The 19,350-nt window shown below is 52.1% G+C and overlaps 3 protein-coding genes across 8 annotated transcripts in view; all 3 read left to right on the top strand.

The window, feature by feature from the left end:
• ULK2 (unc-51 like autophagy activating kinase 2) overlaps window positions 1–1,911 on the top strand; it is a 36,200-nt gene extending 34,289 nt beyond the window's left edge. The window contains exon 28 of the mRNA XM_002198747.7: window positions 54–1,911. Within this exon, the coding sequence (XP_002198783.4) occupies window positions 54–121 (68 nt within the window). The 3' untranslated portion in view covers window positions 122–1,911. The remainder of the gene's footprint in view (window positions 1–53) is intronic.
• Window positions 1,912–6,120: 4,209 nt separating this feature from the next.
• Window positions 6,121–19,281, top strand: LOC121470910 (aldehyde dehydrogenase family 3 member A2). 6 transcript variants are annotated; one of them, XM_041720031.2, is made up of 11 exons: window positions 6,121–6,190; window positions 14,559–14,725; window positions 14,929–15,160; window positions 15,370–15,455; window positions 15,922–16,130; window positions 16,282–16,399; window positions 16,511–16,652; window positions 16,795–16,961; window positions 17,453–17,552; window positions 18,155–18,390; window positions 18,533–19,281. In XM_041720031.2, the coding sequence occupies exons 2-11, from the start codon at window positions 14,564–14,566 to the stop codon at window positions 18,557–18,559; spliced, it is 1,479 nt and encodes a 492-aa protein (XP_041575965.2). In that variant the 5' UTR covers window positions 6,121–6,190; window positions 14,559–14,563; the 3' UTR covers window positions 18,560–19,281. The 6 variants fall into 6 exon arrangements, with proteins under 6 accessions (XP_041575965.2, XP_041575967.2, XP_072793370.1 ...); XM_041720033.2 differs by having other exon boundaries at window positions 6,128–6,190; window positions 14,562–14,725; XM_072937269.1 differs by lacking the exon at window positions 6,121–6,190 and adding an exon at window positions 6,389–6,483 and having other exon boundaries at window positions 14,562–14,725.
• Window positions 6,154–8,808, top strand: ALDH3A2 (aldehyde dehydrogenase 3 family, member A2; the record flags this gene model as incomplete). The annotated part of the gene is given in 5 exon segments (NM_001245686.1): window positions 6,154–6,190; window positions 6,642–6,808; window positions 7,184–7,415; window positions 7,705–7,790; window positions 8,664–8,808. Coding segments are annotated over 4 exon segments (625 nt in total), but the record flags the coding sequence as incomplete, so codon positions are not given.
• Window positions 19,282–19,350: the final 69 nt, after the last annotated feature.

Raw genomic sequence — 19,350 nt, 5'->3', positions numbered from 1 at the left:
AATTAATTGTAAAATAAGTCTGGTCATCACCTGCCTTGTTCCTCTCTCTGCAGATAAATCCAGCATTGAGCGAAGGCTTTCTGCACTCTGCTACAGCACAGTGGCTGTGTATGAGCAGTAGGAATACCCTGAGGACCAGATGGTGTGAACATAAGGGACCACATCAGTGATACTGCACTTTTTTCACTACAGCTTCATTGTTGTCCTTGTTCTGCCCCACGTGGAAGATGATTCTTACATTTCTGTGGTGACTACCAAAGAAACAGCAGCATATTCAAAGAGGAGAAATTCCAAAAGTACACTTGCCTTACCAATCCAGCAACTCCTTTTCCTTCCTAGCAACAGAATTTAAAAGAATCTCTCTTCACATTTCAAACTGATCCTTGTACATGTGCTTTGAACTTGAATGATCAGGGTTTGTTGGTTTTTTTTTCCTTGTGAGGTTTTTCGAGAGCGGATCCTTCTGCATCAGGTACAAAAAAGACTTTTCCCTCAGAAGATTCCCTCAAGAGTTTTTAAGCTGTTCAGTAAAATGTGGCTGAGTGAATTTGAGAAACCCTAACCATGTGCAAGTGCTGCTTGAAGCTTTTTGAGGCTCAGCTGCCTTGTCTGGAGCTCACCTGTTGTACACATGGCTCAGGTTGTCATATGAAGGGATGGCAAACACACTCTTACCCCAGGGGAAAAGTGGGGGTGGAAGAAATTCTTTCCATCTGTGCAAAATCCCCAGGGGATTTTCAGCTGATGTGGATACTATTTGATGATCTTCTTCCAAAATATTTTGTTTTGCACTAATTTACTAAAGCAACTGTATATTCATTTTTGAAGGACTATATTAAAAAAAAAAAATCTAGAGAAAGAAGGCACAATGGACTTGGCTGAATTTCATTTCAGTGTACATAAAATTCTTTTCAGAGTTTCAAATGTAGCTTCTAGAAGACTTTCAAACAAACTGTGTAAAAACTTGTATTCATGTGAACCTTTCCATTTTATACCTATTTGTCTAATACTTGAGTAACTACTGCTCTGGACTTTCTCAATAATAGCAATGTTGAGTTGCTGGTTGTTTGCTTTTTCTATAGATTTGGTTGCATCTTTTGTTGTGCATGCAGTATGTGCATTAATGCCTGCAGTCTTTAGGGGTGTAATGACAGTTCTCTGTAGTTTGTTTCTTGGGCAGTATTACAATACATACTGTAAACTGAAAGGTTCTGCAAGGAACCATGCAAAAAAAAAAAAAAATACAAACCAGAAAATAATGTTGTGGTTTGAGATGCTGATAAAATGATGTAGAATCTCTACATATAGGGTGTGTGAAAAATCAGGATTATTTTGTGTGCATTTTGGGGGAGAGGTGGGAAGCTTAATTTAGCCTTATAGGCATTGTCGTTTCAAGCATCCCATGAGATCATCAGGACAGCAATTTGAAAAGTATTTAGGCAGATTAGCTTCTCTGGAAATGGTTCCTATACTTTGTTTTTGGGACTTTTTTGTTACTCAACTGCTTGAATACTTGAATAAACCATTCTCCAGGACAAAATCATTTTAATCCTCTTAAACACAGTGGTCTGAACTATTTGACAAAGTTGTACAGGGCTTACACATCAAAATATTGTTTCAGTGTTGGGATAACCATGTGTTTCCTTTACTTTGACAGAGTAATGTACTTTTTACCTTATTTATCTGTATGAAATTCCAACAGTTAATTTGAAAGTGTTTGTTTATATAATGTTTGTATTTTTAGGTCTTTAATACGGTGTTTCTACCTCTCCTTTGTAATTGCATGCATTATTCTTGGAACTAGGTAATAACTCACTGAACCGTTGCGTAATAGCCTTTTTATTATGGCCTGTATAAATGTATATTAAGGTAAAAATAAATACTGACACTAGAAGTGTTTCTATGGTAAAACTGAGTTTCTGTGTCTCTGTGACCAGAGGTATTAAATTTAGGAAAAATTCTCTGCTTGCCTGGGTTAAGAAGTTGTTGAATGTTCCCCTCAGTAGCTGGACCTGCCAGCAGGGCAGGATGGGGCAGCATCCTTGAGTTCATCATCTCTGGATAGCTCAGCTCCCTGAGTTTGTTTTTTCCTGGCTTTAGGAAGACAATTTACCCTGCATCTTTTTTTCAATTTTTTTTAACTTGGATTGTAAGACAAAAATGCTAAGTAGGATCCTGGGTAACAGCTGTATAATCTTTCAACAAGGTGATTATTTGTTGCTTCTAGCAAAGGGGAGCTGTTTGGGGTGCCAGAACAGCAAATACAGAGCTAATTGACAAAAGCTGGCAGGAAATGACAATTTCTATCCAAAGCTGACAAAAAATGGGCTTTGTTCACCTCACAGCTCATACCCTCTGCCCAGCTGAGGTATGCTGTGGTGGCTGCTGTGTGGATATTGTATTTTTGAGTTGGACTGTCAAATTTTCCCCAATTTATTATTGAAAACCCCTCCACTTGTGAGTGGCACATAAAGAGGATGAGGAAGGAGCGAGCTGGGAATGCTAATGATATGTCTGAGCCTGAATGTAGGAACAAAGCAACAGCCTTAATGCACAAGTCTAGGAGATAGGCTGCTTTTCTCGGGAACTCACTGGGTTTTGTTGGTTTTCTTTCTTTTCTTTCAGGATTCAAGCTCGTTCTCCTTCCCCTCTTGCCAGCAAGGCTACAGCTGCACAAACAGGAGGAGAAGAAAAGGGCTATTCTTGCTGGCTGTTTTCAGAAGGAGGAGACCAATGCTCAGGGCCGGTCTTTCTGCATAAACTCATTCCACAAAGATCCTGAAGTTGTCCTCTGTCTTTGGCTCTCTGTGCTGAACAGCAGGTGCTTGTTTTTAATAAATACCTTTTTTTCCTCAGCCTTTCAAAGATGAACTTGAAAGGAGAGATTTGCTGTGCTTTTCTAGCTCAGCTCTCCAGCATCTCCTTGAGTGTCCTGCACTTGCTCCACTCTGTCCAGTTTTACAAAATGTCAGCTGAGGAATCTAAAACACATTTTGATTCTGACATTTGCTGCTTTTCATAAGCATGAAGTTGAACTCCCAACCCTTCCTCTGCACAGAGGAGGAAATCCTGTTAATTTAACTTGCAAGTAAGATGCTACAAGTTATTCCAAGGAACATTTTTGGGAGGAAGCTGATCCTGGGACTGCCTGGGTTTTGCATAGTTCTTGCTGTTATTTTGTACAGCTACATGAAGTTATTGCCACATCTCCTCAGGGTTCAGGGGCAATAACTTGTGATTCACCCATGTCCCAATTCTGTGCCCAGCTACACCAAAAAGGGAAACTTGCTTTTCATCTGGAGCAGGGAAAGCTGGATCCTGCTGCTTCCAAAGCTTGTTGAGGCTTTGAAATTCAGATAAGCTCGCTTGTGACCTGACTTCTGTCCCACCTCCTTTCTGATTCCTGCTTCCTCTCCTGTTTTGGGAGGCTTTTTAATTTACATTTTGATCCTTTGACTTTTTTGTCTTCTCTGAGCTCTGCTTGCCACTATCTTTTTTGACAGTCCAGGATGCCTTTTAAGTCTTTAAGCAAATCTCTTTTTATCCTGAACTTCCCCATGTGACCTGAGCCATGGTCCTGGCTGTGGCTTTTTGCAGAGTGCCCCCACGGCTCCTCCTTTTTGCAGAGGAGTGGATTCCATCAGGGTAACCCCTCTCCTGAGGTCTCCAAGTCAGCTGGAGCCCAGCTGCAGGAAGCCTTGGCACTGCTCCTTGGGACAAACACCTTTTCAATAGGCTTTTGTGCACGGCAGGCTCCCCCTCCTCGCTGCCTGCAAACCAGCCGAGTGCCAGTGGGGCTGTTGAGTCTTGTTGCAGTCCTTGTGCCAATCATTCCCATTGTTTCTTTGTGTCCCTTTCACATTTTCCATGGCCTGAACTCTGGCCACAATGCAGCCCACAGACCAGGGCTGTGTGTGACACAGTATCTCCTTCTTGCGAATGTGAGATCAGCCAGAGCTTTCAAAACAAGTGATGCCATAAATGAACTGAGCTGCATTGATCCCTGTAGGTTCCTTAAAAACCTCTCCCTGTTGTTCATCTTCTGTACCCGCTTTTATGGTCGAGTGCTGCTTGGGTTTGGGATCTGGCTGAGTTATGTGACTTCCAGAAAACACTTGGAATTTGAGACTAGGCAGACATTTAAGCAGAGACTAAGGATTGTAACTGAAAACTGGAAGTTCTCTGAGTGTGGTGTGTCAGCTAAAAGGACATTTATTGATCAGCTGTGTTATTTGGTGGACACATGAAACCAAATACTGCACAGTTTGTCTTCCAAACCAAAGTCTTCCTTCCCCACGCTCTGCTGGATGCTTTTGGAAGCAGGGTAAGGATGAGCACAAAGGGCTGCAGCCTGTCTAATTGCTGTTAATTTACTCCAAGAGGGGAGTCAGGGCTACAAGGAGTGAGGATAGGAGGGATTCTTGAGCTCAGCTTCTCAATAAATCACTTCTTGCTGCTGTAATTACAGATTAGAACCCCCCTCAGCACTCCCAGTTCCTCCGGAGTTCCATTGCTTTCCCATAAATAGCTCCTTCATTGTTTCTTAGTGATTGAATTAAAATAGAAAACACTGCCAGCTCCCAGGCGTGGGGAGCACGGGGTATTCCTCTGTCTCACTCAAGATCCCACACTTCCCTAAAATCCACGTCTCGCCCAGCTGAGACTCTGTAATGCTAAAAAAGCCCTCAGCCTTGTTCCCTGTCCCCAGCTGGCCAAAAGATGTCCCCAACAGGGACAAAAAGGGATTCTCTCCCCGGACGCTGCACAGGTTTATCCCCACTGACCACTGGGATAACTGGGAGCTGGGACATTTGCTCCCAGTGTGTGCTGCCAAGTACGAGCAGCACTGTTGTGACATGAAAACCCTCTGGGCTGATGGGTGAGGATTTGACAAGCTCTGGAGAATCCATCCAGCTCCCTGCTCGTGCTGCCAGCCTGGGTGGGTGCAGTGCAGCACCATTTCCCCAGGCACAGTGTAATGCTCCATGCTGACAGCTCAGGCTTTTACTCTGACTGCAGTACCATTAATGCTCATCCAAATTCCCTTGGGCCTGCACAGAGCTCCAACCTGCTGTGCCTGCAAGGATGCTGAAGGATATGGGGAGTATTTCCATCAGGAAATGGTCTTGTGAGGAACATTCCTGCTTCTAACCATGTTTTCTTCAATGCATACCCAGCTTTTCTCCTGACGCCACCTGAAAGGGCCCTGTCAAGCCCAGCCTGTTTTTCCTTCTCATGTTGCCTCCTGCACACAAGTTTTAGCAGCTGCTTCTGTCATTCTTCTCCACAGCAGGGTGATTACTGCCAAAATTTGTGATTACAGCTTGTGAAATGTTCCTGCTGAGCCATAGCCCAGGCGGTGGTAGTGAAGCCAACTGACCACAGAAGGCAAGCTTGGTGTTTGGGGGGAGTTGTGGTTCTGCACAATCTGAAGCCAAAAGGCACTCCCAGCTTCAGAGGGCCGTGTTGATGTGGGAAAATGGGATTCAACTTTGCAGGAGAAAGTGCCAGCCCTGTGTGCCAAGCAGGTGCAGCAGGCATGGATTTAGTGGGTACAGCTGCAGCCAACGAGCTTTAGCAGTAAAAGCCCTGGGTAAATCGTGTCATGAGAGGCAGCGTGTAACAACCTGCATACAATTTTCAAATAATCGCCGTGCTTTTCCTAGAACAAGTTGTGGCAGGTCTATTTTTAACCGGAATGTGCCTAGCCTCACCCGAGCTCCTTTCTCCGCGATTTTTCTGGCTCGCTTCCCACGCCACGACTGTATCAAGGTTAATTCCACCGTCCTGCGGGCTATTCCTGCCTCCCCCAAAACATCACCTGCCGGGCTTCGGCTTCTCTCCCCCTCCGTGGCAGGGCAGGGCGCGTTGCCCCGTTCGCTCCCCGCTGCCAGCCCGGATAAGGCTCCGCAGGACTCTGCCCCTCGGGCAGCCCCACGCCCCGGCAGCGTTTCACAACCGGCCCGGCAGTGCCAGCCCCGCTGCCGAGCCCGCGGATACTGCGGCAGGAGCATCCCCGAGCGCGGCGGCCAAGGTAGCGGCGGCACCGCGTCCTTTCCCCGCTCTGCTTCCTCCTCCTCCTCCTCCTCCTCCTCCTCCTCTCTCCCACCGCGACCCCGCGGCCTCGCCCGTTCCGCTTCCGTCATGTGAGCGGAAAGAGGAAGCGGCGGCGGCGGCGGCGGCGACCCCGGTGGGCGGCGGGGCCGCGGGGGCGGAGGGTCGTGGCCGGGGCGGAGGGCACCGGCCGTGGGGACAGCCCGGAGCCACCGTGCCGCAGCTGCTGCCACGCTTGTGGCCTCAGCCGGTGTCGCTCGGGGGTCCCCGCGGTTCCTCGGGGGGTAGGGGGGGTCCCCATCCCGCCGTGTCCTCGCTCGGTACCGCGGTGCGTCCCGCCGGGAGCAGCCCCCGGCTTCCGCGGCGACATCCCCGCGCTGCCACCAACGCCCTGCGCTGCTGCTCAAACTTTTCTAACTCGGGAGTTACGTAAGGCTTCGGAGAGATGCGGAGGAATGAGGGATGAAGGCGGCGGGTTCGCAGCCCGGAGCTGGGGCGGGGGCGCGGCTGGAGGGGGGAGCGCGGCCCGAGCTTTTGGGGACAAGCCGGGCACCGCGCTGAGCCGGGGGTCGCCGGTGTCTCCTCAGCAGCCATGGAGAACATGCAGCAGATCGTGGGGCGAGCCAGGGCCGCCTTCAAATCGGGCCGGAGCCGCCCGCTGGAGTTCAGGATTCAGCAGCTGAAGGCGCTGGAGAGGATGGTGCAGGAGAAGGAGAAGGAGATCCTGGCAGCCCTCAAGGCGGACCTGAACAAGGTCTGGGTCGGGGAGTTGCTCCCATCAGTTGTGCACGGACAGTGGTTGGCACTGAAGGGAAGGTGGGAAGGCCAAGGGCTGCCTTTGCTGTGTTAAATGGCTTTTGCTCTTGTGCCCCTTGGCCCTGGCTCCCACTGTGGCCTGGGAAAGTCTGCTGCCACCATTTCTATGAAGGAGTTACTCTAAGGCAGAGCTGCAAAGGCAATCCTGGCTGTCAGCTTTTGGGTTCTGCCTCACACACCCACACTGGCCATCTTTGGCCAGGAATCCTTTGTCACTGCCAGTGACGGACACTTTGAAGCAGCAGGGCTGTGATGGTGGCTGAGGGAGGTGGGTGCCTTTTCCATCCCTTCCCCGAGCTCCATGTTGTTTCAGTGCGGGCCCAGCGCCTACAGCCATGAAATTCTGGGCGTGCTGGGGGAGCTGGCCCTCACCATGGAGAAGCTGCCGTCCTGGGCAGCCCCTCAGCCCGTGAAGAAGAACCTGCTGACCATGAGGGACGAGGCGTACATCGGCTACGAGCCCCTGGGCGTGGTGCTGGTCATCGGGGCCTGGAACTACCCCTTTGTGCTGGTCATGCAGCCCCTGATCGGGGCCATCGCAGCAGGTGGGGCTCCAGCACGGCCCCGGCCTTGTGGGGTGGTGGCTGGGTGTGGGGAGAGGATTGAGGGCTCAGTGTCCATGGCTGGGTGTGGGGAGAGGATTGAGGGCTCAGTGTCCATGGCTGGGTGTGGGGAGAGCATTGAGGGCTCAGTGTCCATGGCTGGGTGTGGGGAGACGATTGAGGGCTCAGTGTCCATGCTGGGTGTGGGGAGAGGATTGAGGGCTCAGTGTCCATGGCTGGGTGTGGGGAGAGGATTGAGGGCTCAGTGTCCGTGCTTGGCTGTGCTCTGCAGGCAATGCCGTGGTGGTGAAGCCGTCGGAGGTCAGTGAGAACACGGCTCGGCTGGTGGCTGAGCTCCTCCCACAGTACCTGGACAAGGTGAGTGTGGCTCCATGCCTGACATGGCTCTCTGGATCTGTCCTGCTCCAAAGGGCTCCTGCAGCTTCAAGCCAAATCCATTGCCTGCTCCCTTCAAAGGAGCATAAGCAGGAGGCACAGGAAGGGTTGAGTTGCTGTTGGAGTCCAAAGGTACATTGACAATTTCTCCCTGTGTTTGTATATGAGCTTACATAACTCTGCTGCAGTGTGACAGCCTTTTTGCCACCCATGGCCATATGGAGAGGTGTGTATGCACTTCTCGCTGCAGGAGCTGCTCTTTTGGAGCTGTGCTGGGGATGCCCTTAGGTCAGCACAGGTTGTGTGGGATGCTGGCACTGCCTGGCTCTTCCTGAGAATTGGGCACTCTGTGTTCCATGGCAACATGTCCTGAGTTTTCATGTCCTGCTGAACTGCACTCATTGGAGGAGGTGTTGTTCCTCCTCCTCTTGCCTGGCAGTTCTGTCATGCCTTGCACTGTGTCACAGAGATAAGCTGTTGCTGTCACTGCACAGGGCCCAGTGGAGTTTCCTCCACGGATTTAGAGCCTTCTCTAGGTGGGAGGCAGGGGCAGGGGAAGGAGGCAGCCCTTGGGAGAGCCTGGCAGTCATATGTGCCCTGATTCTTCCTGTGTGGGAGCAGCTCCACAGCTGAGCCCTGGTCTCAGCCTTCATTTCTTTTAGTTCGTGGGGCACGGAATGAGAAATGAATCTTCATTTCAGGGAAAGGAGCAGAGCATATCTCTAATACCACTCTATTTTGTCCCTGTCATGAAGTAGGCCACAAATAAGTCTGCCCTCTGCCACATGCAGAGCTGCTGCCTTGATGCAAGTGCTTTGAATCAAGGTAACTCCCAGGCTCTTGTTTGCCCTGCAGGATCTGTATGCTGTGGTCACTGGAGGAGTTCCTGAGACAACTGAGCTGCTGACCCAGAGATTTGACCACATCCTCTACACTGGCAACACTGCAGTGGGCAAAATTGTGATGGCAGCAGCTGCCAAGCACCTGACCCCTGTCACCCTGGAGCTGGGGGGGAAGAGCCCCTGCTACATCGACAAGGACTGTGACCTGGCTGTCGCCTGCAGGTCAGGCTGTTGCACCCTTGATGGGCCCTCAGCAGCAGGGCAGGGGCAGATCTCTGGGCCAGCATCCCCAGCTCAGCTGCTGGCAGCTGGGCTGAGGGCTGGGGAAGGGACTGAGCATGGAGAAACCACGTCCCTTTCTCCCTTCTCACAGGCGGATAACGTGGGGCAAGTACATGAACTGTGGGCAGACCTGCATCGCCCCAGACTACATCCTGTGCGACCCATCCATCCAGGGCAAGGTGGTGGAGAACATCAAGGCGACTCTGAAGGTGAGGGAGGAGTCCCTTGTGCTGTGGACATTGTCCCAGGTGTGATTTCCTGGAGCTGTGGCTGTTGGAAGATGTGCTGAGCACTTTTGTCTCTGCTGTTTTCTTTGTCAGGAATTCTATGGGGAGGACGTGAAGTCATCTCCGGATTATGAAAGGATCATCAACCAGCGTCACTTCAGGAGGGTCAAGAGCCTGCTGGAAGGGCAGAAGATTGCTCATGGGGGAGAGTCTGATGAGGCCTCCTGCTTCATAGGTGCTCCTGGCAGCTGCTGTGGGGGGAGGTGGTAGTGGGTGCTTTGTGGGGTCTGTTTGTCTGTGCCTTATTTGACCAATGTCCTGTGATGGGCCAGGTCTGTGTCCTGCTCTTGCTGTTCTCATTTTCCCATTTGCTGCAGCACCAACCATCCTGACGGATGTTTCCCCGGAGTCCAAGGTGATGGAGGAGGAAATCTTTGGACCAGTGCTGCCCATTGTGCCAGTGAAGAGCGTGGAGGAAGCCATTGAGTTCATCAACCTTCGGGAGAAGCCTCTTGCTCTGTATGTCTTCTCTAACAACAAGCAGGTGGGTCAGGGCTGTGCCAGAGGAGATGAACGTTGTTGAAATGTAGCTTCCTTCCCAGTATCCTCAGTTACATGGTCTGGTCTCTTCTCTGAGCATTCTTAATCTTTGGGTTTGTGTATTTTTCTTTTTCTAGTTAATCAAGAGAGTCATCTCGGAAACCTCCAGTGGTGGTGTGACTGGAAATGATGTCATTATGCATTTCTTCCTCTCAACTTTGCCTTTTGGTGGTGTTGGTAAGTTAATGGAACTCCTTAAGAGCTGGGACTTACTGCACAGTGTGTCCCAGGGAACAACAGCTCATGGTTTGTGTTTTGGTATACCTGTGCCTCCTACAGCTCAAGAGTCTTAGTGCAGCAGGTCATGATAATAATTGTAAGTTCTGGGAGTGCATTAGGACAGGGGCCAGGAGAGAAAAACCTTTGGGTGTATTTTTGGAAAGACCGAAGCATTTAGTGCTGCCTGCTGGGAAAGGTGCATTAAAACCATTAGCTGCAATCAGAAGTGAGGTGAGGAAGAAGAGGGTTGGAATGCAGATGGACATGGTAGAGACTGAGAAGTGCTGCAGGGGAAGGCTCAGTTGTCTCAGGTGGACAGAGTTTAGGCTGGCTGAGCCTGAGGAGTGAGCTGCCTGTCCCTGTCCCTCAGGCCACAGCGGGATGGGCGCCTACCACGGCAGGCACAGCTTCGAGACCTTCTCCCACCGCCGCGCCTGCCTCATCAAGGACCTGAAGATGGAGAGCGCCAACAAAATGCGGTACCCACCGGGCAGCCAGAAGAAGGTGGACTGGGCCAAGTTCTTCCTCCTGAAGCGGTTTAACAAGGCCCGAATTGGGCTCTTTGTCCTGGCCCTGCTGGGGCTTGTGGCAGCGGTGATGATTAAGGTGAGTTTTGGGTCTTTGCTGTCTGTGGCAGTGCATGTGCAAATTATCTGATCTGTTCTTTGCAACTGCAGCCCTTTTGTAAAGCCTGGCCTTTTTTTCTGTCTTGAGATTTATGATATTTGTCCCACCTTAAATTCTGACCTTCTCACTCTTGCAAGCTGTCTGTAGAATAGGAATATCCCCGAAGAGATCTCGCAGGCTGCTGTACTCCTTGTTGCTCTTCCCTGGTAGGTGACACCCGTGGGATGCTCCCTCCAGAGGCAGAGGTTGGTAGTTTTGGACTGGTTAGGCGTGGTTTCCACTCCAGGGCTTCCTTCAGCAGCGTTTGAGCTGCCTCACAGCCCAGAGAGCTGCAATCTGTGTCACAGCACCCTGGGGAGGGAAGCTGTGTCCCAAAGCCAAGGCCTGTGACGAGCTCTTGTTCCTCCTCCTCACCCATTGCAGCCCCTGTCTGACCTCAGCTCAATTATTTCCATTTCCTCCCTTGTTTCCAGCTGGGTAGTGCAGAAGGGTGGGATGTCCTCTCCTCTCTGCAGGAGGGAGAGGCTTGCAGGAGGCTCAGGATGCCTCCTGAGGTGGAGGAGCAAGATCTAAATCTCTAAGCGTGATCACTGTTGGTTGTCCGTGTCTGACATACCAGACACTACATGTGCCTTCACCTACTGCTCCGTGGGGTTTAGTGAGCTTAAGGGAGCAGCTCCTGAGGGCACAGGAGGAGGCAGGGGGGATCAGAACTCTGCCCTTCACTCTGTGTAGTTGCTGCTGCAAGGAGACACTCAGGAGCCCAACATTCCAGGGGGAGAAATAACCTGCCCACATAATCCAGGAGGAGATGTAAGAGCCAAGAACTGGCTCAGACCTCGAGGCAGCAGCCAGGGAGGCAGGCCCTGTGTAGGGCAATGAGAGGGGGGAAAACTCACAGCATCTTGAAATCATTTGGGTTTCTCAGAGCCACCAGTCTGTGCTGAAGAGAAAAGCCCTCTTGGTTGTGCTGGCTGTGCAGAGGCTGGGCTGGCCCAGTGGGTGGTAAGGAGGAGCAGGTTTCAGAGCACTGCTGTGGCTGTCACAGTGAGGTAGGAGCCTTTTTCTTCTCCTCTGTATAGACCTAGTTTGAGATTGGGAAAAGCTTTATAGATGAGTGAATGTGGGGCTGAGCCAGAGCACGATGCTTTCCCTGGCATCTGATGTAACCAGTGCATGCTGAGGGGCAGGAGAGCTGCACCTTGGGGAACCCCCTGGCTGAAGGGATTTTGCTTCAGGCTGTTCTAGAAAGGGAATTGGTTTTGTCTCAGCAGATCCTTCACAGGACGTTGGTGTTGTGTTTTGCTTTCACAGGTGATTAACTGATGAAGAGAGGAGAAGGCACCATGTGCAAGTCATACTCTGGGTGCTGGCTTTGTGTCTGTTTCCTTAAGCTGGGAAGTCATTATTTTCTTTTGTTCTGGGTGATTTCAGTGAGCTGTCGAGTACACAGAGTAGCCTCAGAGAGGCACTAACCACGAGAAGGCTCAGATTCCTGTTTACTTAAAAGCTATGCTGGAACAGAGGGACCAGTGGGGACAAGCTCTCCGAAGGAGGACTGCAGAGCAAGAAATTCCAGTCCCTACCTCCACCCCATGCCATGCAGAGCTTCCAGGGACACACAGTGTCCTGCACCAAACCACTCACCTTCCCTCAGTGACCAAATTTCAGCAATCCTTGGGTTGGCAGTGTTTTCCCTGCAGTTTTGGGGATGGTCTGAACACCCACCCTCTTGGTGACAAGCCTGAGACAGGTTGTGCTGCCCGATGCATTTAGCCAAGAGTGGTGGCTGTGAATAAAGCCAGTGAGGTTCCCCTTGCCATTTAATTGAGGTGAAACATTCTCACAATGCAATCCAGAATCATCCACAGCTGGTCAGGAGCTGCTTGCTGTGTTCTGTGTTTCATCCTTGTGCCTTGAACAGTTATTTAGCAGTTAGAAAATTCCAAAGGTGATGCCTGTGCTGCCTGTATTGTGCTGATGAGTGCCTCATGCTGGAGCAAAAGAACTTTCAGGCCCGTTCAGAGAAGTGGGAATGACAAATACCTTGTGGATTAGCCCAGCCCCACACAGCCATTTGCTTTTTCCCTGTGGGATGGGGAAGAGAATTGGAAGAAAGTGAAAAAACTTGTATGTTGAGATAAAAATAGTTTAATAGGTGAAGTGAAAACTGGGCTTGCAGGCAGATCAAAGCAAATTAAGGAATTTGTTCATTAATTCCCCTCATCAGGATGTTCAGGCATCCCCAGGAGAGCAGGGCATCATCACAGCCGGTGGTGACTTTGGAAGACAAAACACCATAACTCCCAATGTCACAAACCCAAAACAGGACCACCCTTCCAACAAAGAAACTTAGTGTCTAACAGGAAAATTAACTTTATCCCAGCCAAAGCCCCTACAAAGCTGTTCCTGGTCAGATTCCTCCAAGGGAAAACAATTACTGGAAGAGTGTGTGTGCTCCTTCGTGTTCGAGCTTCTCAGGATTCTGTCATCTTGCACTGGGGGATAATGTGGGGCTTGTTCTAGCTTGGGGGAAGGATGCTGAAGGAATTGAAGTTGAAAGAGCCTTAGAACTATTAATATTAAAGCAAATTGAAAAATTATTACTAAATGCAATTAATATAGAGTAGAAAATTACATTTACTGTGCAATAAGTGGGATTTCTTCATGTCTGGTGAAAATCCATGTGCTAAGCCTTTTGGACGATACCTTTTGCAAGGCACTAAATAAACACTGAGAATTTAATTAATAAACTGAGTGTGGTAAGTCCTTGCAGTCTGCTGAGGAATCCTGCTCTGCTGATCCCAGCTCTGGCCATGGCTTGGCTGAATGGCACACGTGTTCTGAGGTGTCCCTGGCACCCTGAGAAAGATCCCCCAGAGCTCTGCTGGGCACTGAGAACACTCCTGGAGCCAGGCAGGCAGTGGGGTGAGCCAGCAGAGGAGCTGGCTTGTTTCCCCCTCTCAAATCCACACTGGGTTACCTTTCACCTGCCTGGTTGGGGTTTTTTAGATCCCGAGCCTGAGCGTTGTGTCCCAACAGCAGCTGTGGCACGTGGGCCAGGCACGGGCAAAGGCACGCGGTCTGTGCCATCCCACACTGGGGCTGAGTCCCTGCCCTGGCTGGCAGCAGCCACCAGAGCTCCACAGCCCAGGACAGGGCTGGGCAAAGGGCATCGTACCCAGCAAGAGCCCTGGGCCAGGGCCAGCTCGCCGTGGGAGGAGGGATCACCCCCGGCCATGGCAGGGGAAGGGCTTGTGCCTGCTTGCACTCCTCACAGGAGGCTGGTGGAGAGAGAAGCTTCTCTGAAGGTAACTTGCTTTTTTTCCTTTGTTTGTTAATGAGTTGCTTTCTTGAGCTGTGTCATGCAGCTGTAGCAGTGGGCTGGGGAGGGCAGGATTTAATTGTTGTAAGGGGATCTTGGTGTCTTGGTTGGTGGGGGCACAGACGCAGGAGCAGATCTCTGGTGCTGACTGAAGAGTGAAATGCTGCTTGTGAGAAGCAGGGTGAAGTGTCTGCAGTGTCTTGTCATGTTTCTCTGAAGACATTTGAGGGCCTCAGGGTTATGGGGAACATGGGTGCAGGCCAGCTCCGGGCATGCAGCTCTGCTTCCAGCTGGCTGCCCACCCAGGCCACAGTCATCTCCGTGTTTTGGCTCCTTGGGAAAGCCCTGTGAGCTGAGGGCGGAGTGGCTGGTGGGTTTGAGGCTTGGAGAAAGCACCCTGGAAAACAGGATCAGTCAGCAAACTCCAGATTGCTCTGAGAGGAGCCCTGTGTGGGTGGAATGGGTTGGATGCTGTGAGCCCTGAGCACTCAGCTCAAGGGTGGGAACTCCTCTCTGAGGAGGACAACATCTCCCAGCCCTGCTCAGGGTGGGACACTCACGGTGTTCCCAGGGCTGAACAGGCCTCCATGGCCCTGTGCTGAGCCAGGGATCGCCGGTGTCTCCTCAGCAGCCATGGAGAACATGCAGCAGATCGTGGGGCGAGCCAGGGCCGCCTTCAGATCGGGCCGGAGCCGCCCGCTGGAGTTCAGGATTCAGCAGCTGAAGGCGCTGGAGAGGATGGTGCAGGAGAAGGAGAAGGAGATCCTGGCAGCCCTCAAGGCGGATCTGAACAAGGTCTGTGTTCTCAGGGGGTCTGTCCCTTTTGCTGTGCAGGGACAGTGGGTAAACAGGAAGGCCAAGGGCTGCCTCTGCAGTGAAAAATGGTTTTTGACGTGTCCCCCACCGTGGAACTGGATGACTCTGACTCCTCAGGGTGCCACGGTGGCTGAGGGAGGGGTGCCTTTTCCATCCCTTCCCCAAGCTCCCTGTTGTTACAGAGTGGGCCCAACGCCTACAGCCATGAAATTCTGGGCGTGCTGGGGGAGCTGGCCCTCACCATGGAGAAGCTGCCGTCCTGGGCAGCCCCTCAGCCCGTGAAGAAGAACCTGCTGACCATGAGGGACGAGGCATACATCGGCTACGAGCCCCTGGGCGTGGTGCTGGTCATCGGGGCCTGGAACTACCCCTTTGTGCTGGTCATGCAGCCCCTGATCGGGGCCATCGCAGCAGGTGGGGCTCCAGCACGGCCCCGGCCTTGTGGGGTGATGGCTGAGTTTGGGGGAGAGGATTGAGGGCTCAGTGTCCGTGCTGGGTGTGGGGAGAGGATTGAGGGCTCAGTGTCCATGTTGGGTGTGGAGAGAGGATTGAGGGCTCAGTGTCCGTGCTGGGTGTGGGGAGAGCATTGAGGGCTCAGTGTCCATGCTGGGTGTGCTCTGCAGGCAATGCCGTGGTGGTGAAGCCGTCAGAGGTCAGTGAGAACACGGCTCGGCTGGTGGCTGAGCTCCTCCCACAGTACCTGGACAAGGTAAGTGTGGCCTCATATTGATCTCCTGGTTTCTTGTGGCAGCAGCTCTCTGGCCACAGAAAACAGGCACAGACTTTCCCAGGCATTTTCCTAAGGAAGGCTTTGAGAAGATCAGAGAAAAGAATGAGAAACAATTCTTGTCTCCACTTGTTGCACCTGCTGTTGTCCACATGTGGAATGTGTTATGGAGATTTGTTTAACAAAGGGTTATTCCTTAACTGGACAATGAATGGTGTTTGGGTGGATTGACCAATTAGGTCAAAGCTGCATTGGGCTGGCTGGAAGGGTTACTGAGTTTCTTAATAAGCATAGTATAATATAGTATAAGATGACAAAATAATTTGTCAGCCTTCTGCAATGAGTGATTCAATGCTAATTATTACTGAGCTGGGGGCCTGTGGCAACATTTTCTCTGTGCCACAGTGATGTGCTGGTCTGGGGTGACCCTGACACCCCTGCCCTGCAGGATATGTATGCTGTGGTCACTGGAGGAGTTCCTGAGACAACCGAGCTGCTGACCCAGAGATTTGACCACATCCTCTACACTGGCAACACTGCAGTGGGCAAAATTGTGATGGCAGCAGCTGCCAAGCACCTGACCCCTGTCACCCTGGAGCTGGGGGGGAAGAGCCCCTGCTACATCGACAAGGACTGTGACCTGGCTGTCGCCTGCAGGTCAGGCTGTTGCACCCTGGATGGGCCCTCAGCAGCAGGGCAGGGGCAGATCTCTGGGCCAGCATCCCCAGCTCAGCTGCTGGCAGCTGGGCTGAGGGCTGGGGAAGGGACTGAGCATGGAGAAACCACGTCCCTTTCTCCCTTCTCACAGGCGGATAACGTGGGGCAAGTACATGAACTGTGGGCAGACCTGCATCGCCCCAGACTACATCCTGTGTGACCCATCCATCCAGAGCAAGGTGGTGGAGAACATCAAGGCGACTCTGAAGGTGAGGGAGGAGTCCCTTGAGCTGTGGAGATTGTCCCAGGTGTGATTTCCTGGAGCTGTGGCTGTTGGAAGATGTGCTGAGCACTTTTGTCTCTGCTGTTCCCTTTGGCAGGAATTCTATGGGGAGGATGTGAAGTCATCTCCAGACTATGGAAAGATCATCAACCAGCGTCACTTCAGGAGAGTCAAGAGCCTGCTGGAAGGGCAGAAGATTGCTCATGGGGGAGAGTCTGATGAGGCCTCCTGCTTCATAGGTGCTCCTGGCAGCTGCTGTGGGGGGAGGTGGCAGTGGGTGCTTTGTGGGGTCTGTTTGTCTGTGCCTTCTTTGACCAATGTCCTGTGATGGGCCAGGTCTGTGTGCTGCTCTTGCTGTTCTCATTCTGCCATTTGCTGCAGCACCAACCATCCTGACGGATGTTTCCCCGGAGTCCAAGGTGATGGAGGAGGAAATCTTTGGACCAGTGCTGCCCATTGTGCCAGTGAAGAGCGTGGAGGAAGCCATTGAGTTCATCAACCTTCGGGAGAAGCCTCTTGCTCTGTATGTCTTCTCCAACAACAAGCAGGTGGGTCAGGGCTGTGCTCCCTCCTGGAAGTGTCTCTGCACTGCTGGATCCTGAACATGGCTGATCCCAGTCAGTTCCTTTTCCACGTAAATTGCAGCATTTGGGGGCCATGAGAGTCCCCAGAGCTGCTGGAGGCTCCCAGTCTCCAGCTGAAGGGCTCTGGGATTGTCCATCTCCTCCCACACAGGTGCTGCCCTGTCTCTGCCTCCTTTCCTGGCTCTGTTTGTGCCAGCTCAGGAATTCAGGTCAGGGCTTTGCCCTAGAACAGCCCCAGGCAGTTTGGGTGGGAGGCTGAGGAGCACCTTGGGCTGACATGAAGCCTTTGCATTTTGTGGCTGTTCCAGCTGGGCAGATCCTGTGCTTAAGTGATGTAAAGTGGCCTCTCTCCTGGAACAAAGGGGGATGGAAGCATCACCGTGAACCCTCCCTGCTCTGGTACACGGTGATGTGTCCCATCTGATTTGTTCTGTGCCCTCTCCCACGGTGGGTAGCTGATCAGACGGGTGATAGCAGAGACCTCCAGCGGTGGCATGACAGCCAACGATGTCATCATGCACTCCGTGCTCCCAGATCTGCCCTTCGGCGGTGTGGGTGAGTCCTGCTCCAGCCCCTGCGCCTCCATTCAACCAGCAGCAGCCTCTGACCCCACCCAGGAGCTCTCCGCCCATTTGGAGTTCAGGAAATTCAGCTGCGTTTCCCGTTAATGTGTTAATGTTTTCTGGGGTGGGTTGCTTTGTAAAAAGGCTCATTAGTGTTTTGGTTGTTAGGCTCACAAGCGAGCTCTGGCTCTCCTGTGCTGGGGTGTGGGATGAGTTTGTCCATGGGCTGGTTGAGTTTCCACGGCTGCTGTCAGGTTCCTGTGGCAGAGACCACCTGGCTGTGGGCACAGGGCTGAGATCTTGGGTGTTGCTTAATGTCCTCATGTCCCACTCCTTGAAACCCCTGTGAGAATTCTGTGGGAAAAGCAAGGCTGGCCCTGGGAGGAGATAATTAGTGTCATTAACATCTTAAGGGCGGGTTCACAGGAGCAGCAGTTCAAGCAGCGAGCAGGTCCTTACTGATTAAAAAAGCTGCTCATTGCTCCTCTGCCCTGAGAAGCAGCACGACCAAGCTTTGCCTGTGTGCTGGGGACTGAGTTGCAGAAAAGCAGGTGTCCCTGTGCCCGGTGTGAGCTGCCTGGCCCTGTCCCTCAGGCCACAGCGGGATGGGCGCCTACCACGGCAGGCACAGCTTCGAGACCTTCTCCCACCGCCGCGCCTGCCTGGTCAGGGACCTGAGCTGGGAGGCTGTGAACAAACTGAGGTACCCACCTGGCAGCATGGAGATGGTGCATTTGGCCAAGCTCTTCCTGCTGAAGCAGTGCAACAGGAGCAGAGTGGGACACTTCATCTCAGCCCTGCTGGTGGCTGTGAAAGCCGTGGTGGCAAAGGTGAGCTTTGGGTCTGCTGTCCCTGTGGGTGTGTGCTCCCAGCTCTGTCCCCCCATGAGCCCCTCCTAACCCTTCATCACCCCGTTCCTTTGAGCTCTGCTCCCTCTCTGGAGGACTCATCCCTGTTTCTGTGCCTTTCCAGGTGTTGTATCCCCGGCGAGAGGGGTGATGGGCAGCCAGGCCTTGGACCCGCTGCTCGCTCCCTGCAGTCCTACTGCTGAACTTTTCTTTGCTGTGATTTCATTTCTTCCAAGGCAGCCAATGCACTGGAGAGGTAGAAGACAAAAAAAAAAAAGAAAAAAAAAAACCATCCACCCTGCTTTGTAAACAGTAGCTCCTCTAAAAACTCCTGGGAACCTGGGAGTGTTTGTCACAAGGGTATCTAAACAAAGCCAGTCGTTACTGAGCCTGTTATCTCTGTAACACCTCACCTGATCCCCAGAGGAAGCTGCTCATACAGCCATGAGCCTGGGAAATGAGGGTCTCACTGCAAGGGACAGTCCAGGCTGGTTGTCCCGGAGCAGAGGGAAAGGAGCCTCAAAGAACCTGCAGCATCTCATCCTCGACTGATGGGTGATGCTCTTTGCAGGGAAACCACCTTTATTTATCCAAGGTGGGCAAAAGCCACCTGAGCTGTCCCAAGGACTTGAGAAGTGCCAGGGACTGTTGTGCTGCTGTATTTGGGGCTACTGGGGCAAAGACAGGGGCACTGCTGCAGTTGGAGTCCCAGGTCTCAGGCATCCTTGGCCAGAGTGGCAGAGCAGCCACAGCCACCTCCTCTGTAACTGAATTTCGGAGGTTTATTCATTTATGGATAGTCTTTTACCTCCAAACTTGTAACTGAGAGCTGCCCTTGACCCTTGCTGAATAAAACCTTTATTTTGCTGCGAAGGCCACCTGAGGCAGGGTAAGACCCGTGTGTGGATATTCCCTGTTCTGACCCCAGCCCTGCCCTCAGCC

Source organism: Taeniopygia guttata, chromosome 19, assembly GCF_048771995.1.
Source record: "Taeniopygia guttata chromosome 19, bTaeGut7.mat, whole genome shotgun sequence".
In the NCBI taxonomy this organism is placed as follows: domain Eukaryota; kingdom Metazoa; phylum Chordata; class Aves; order Passeriformes; family Estrildidae; genus Taeniopygia; species Taeniopygia guttata.
The sequence above is the reverse complement of the archived record's forward strand: the minus strand, read 5'-3'. Positions and strand labels throughout refer to the sequence as shown.

Bases quoted from the DNA above. Each gene is read 5' to 3' on its own strand.
- LOC121470910 (XM_041720031.2), top strand. From the start codon at position 14,564: ATGGAGAACATGCAGCAGATCGTGGGGCGAGCCAGGGCCGCCTTCAGA. The intron at 16,131-16,281 runs GTCAGGCTGTTG...CCCTTCTCACAG, and splicing joins GACCTGGCTGTCGCCTGCAG to GCGGATAACGTGGGGCAAGT. The intron at 18,391-18,532 runs GTGAGCTTTGGG...GTGCCTTTCCAG, and splicing joins TGAAAGCCGTGGTGGCAAAG to GTGTTGTATCCCCGGCGAGA.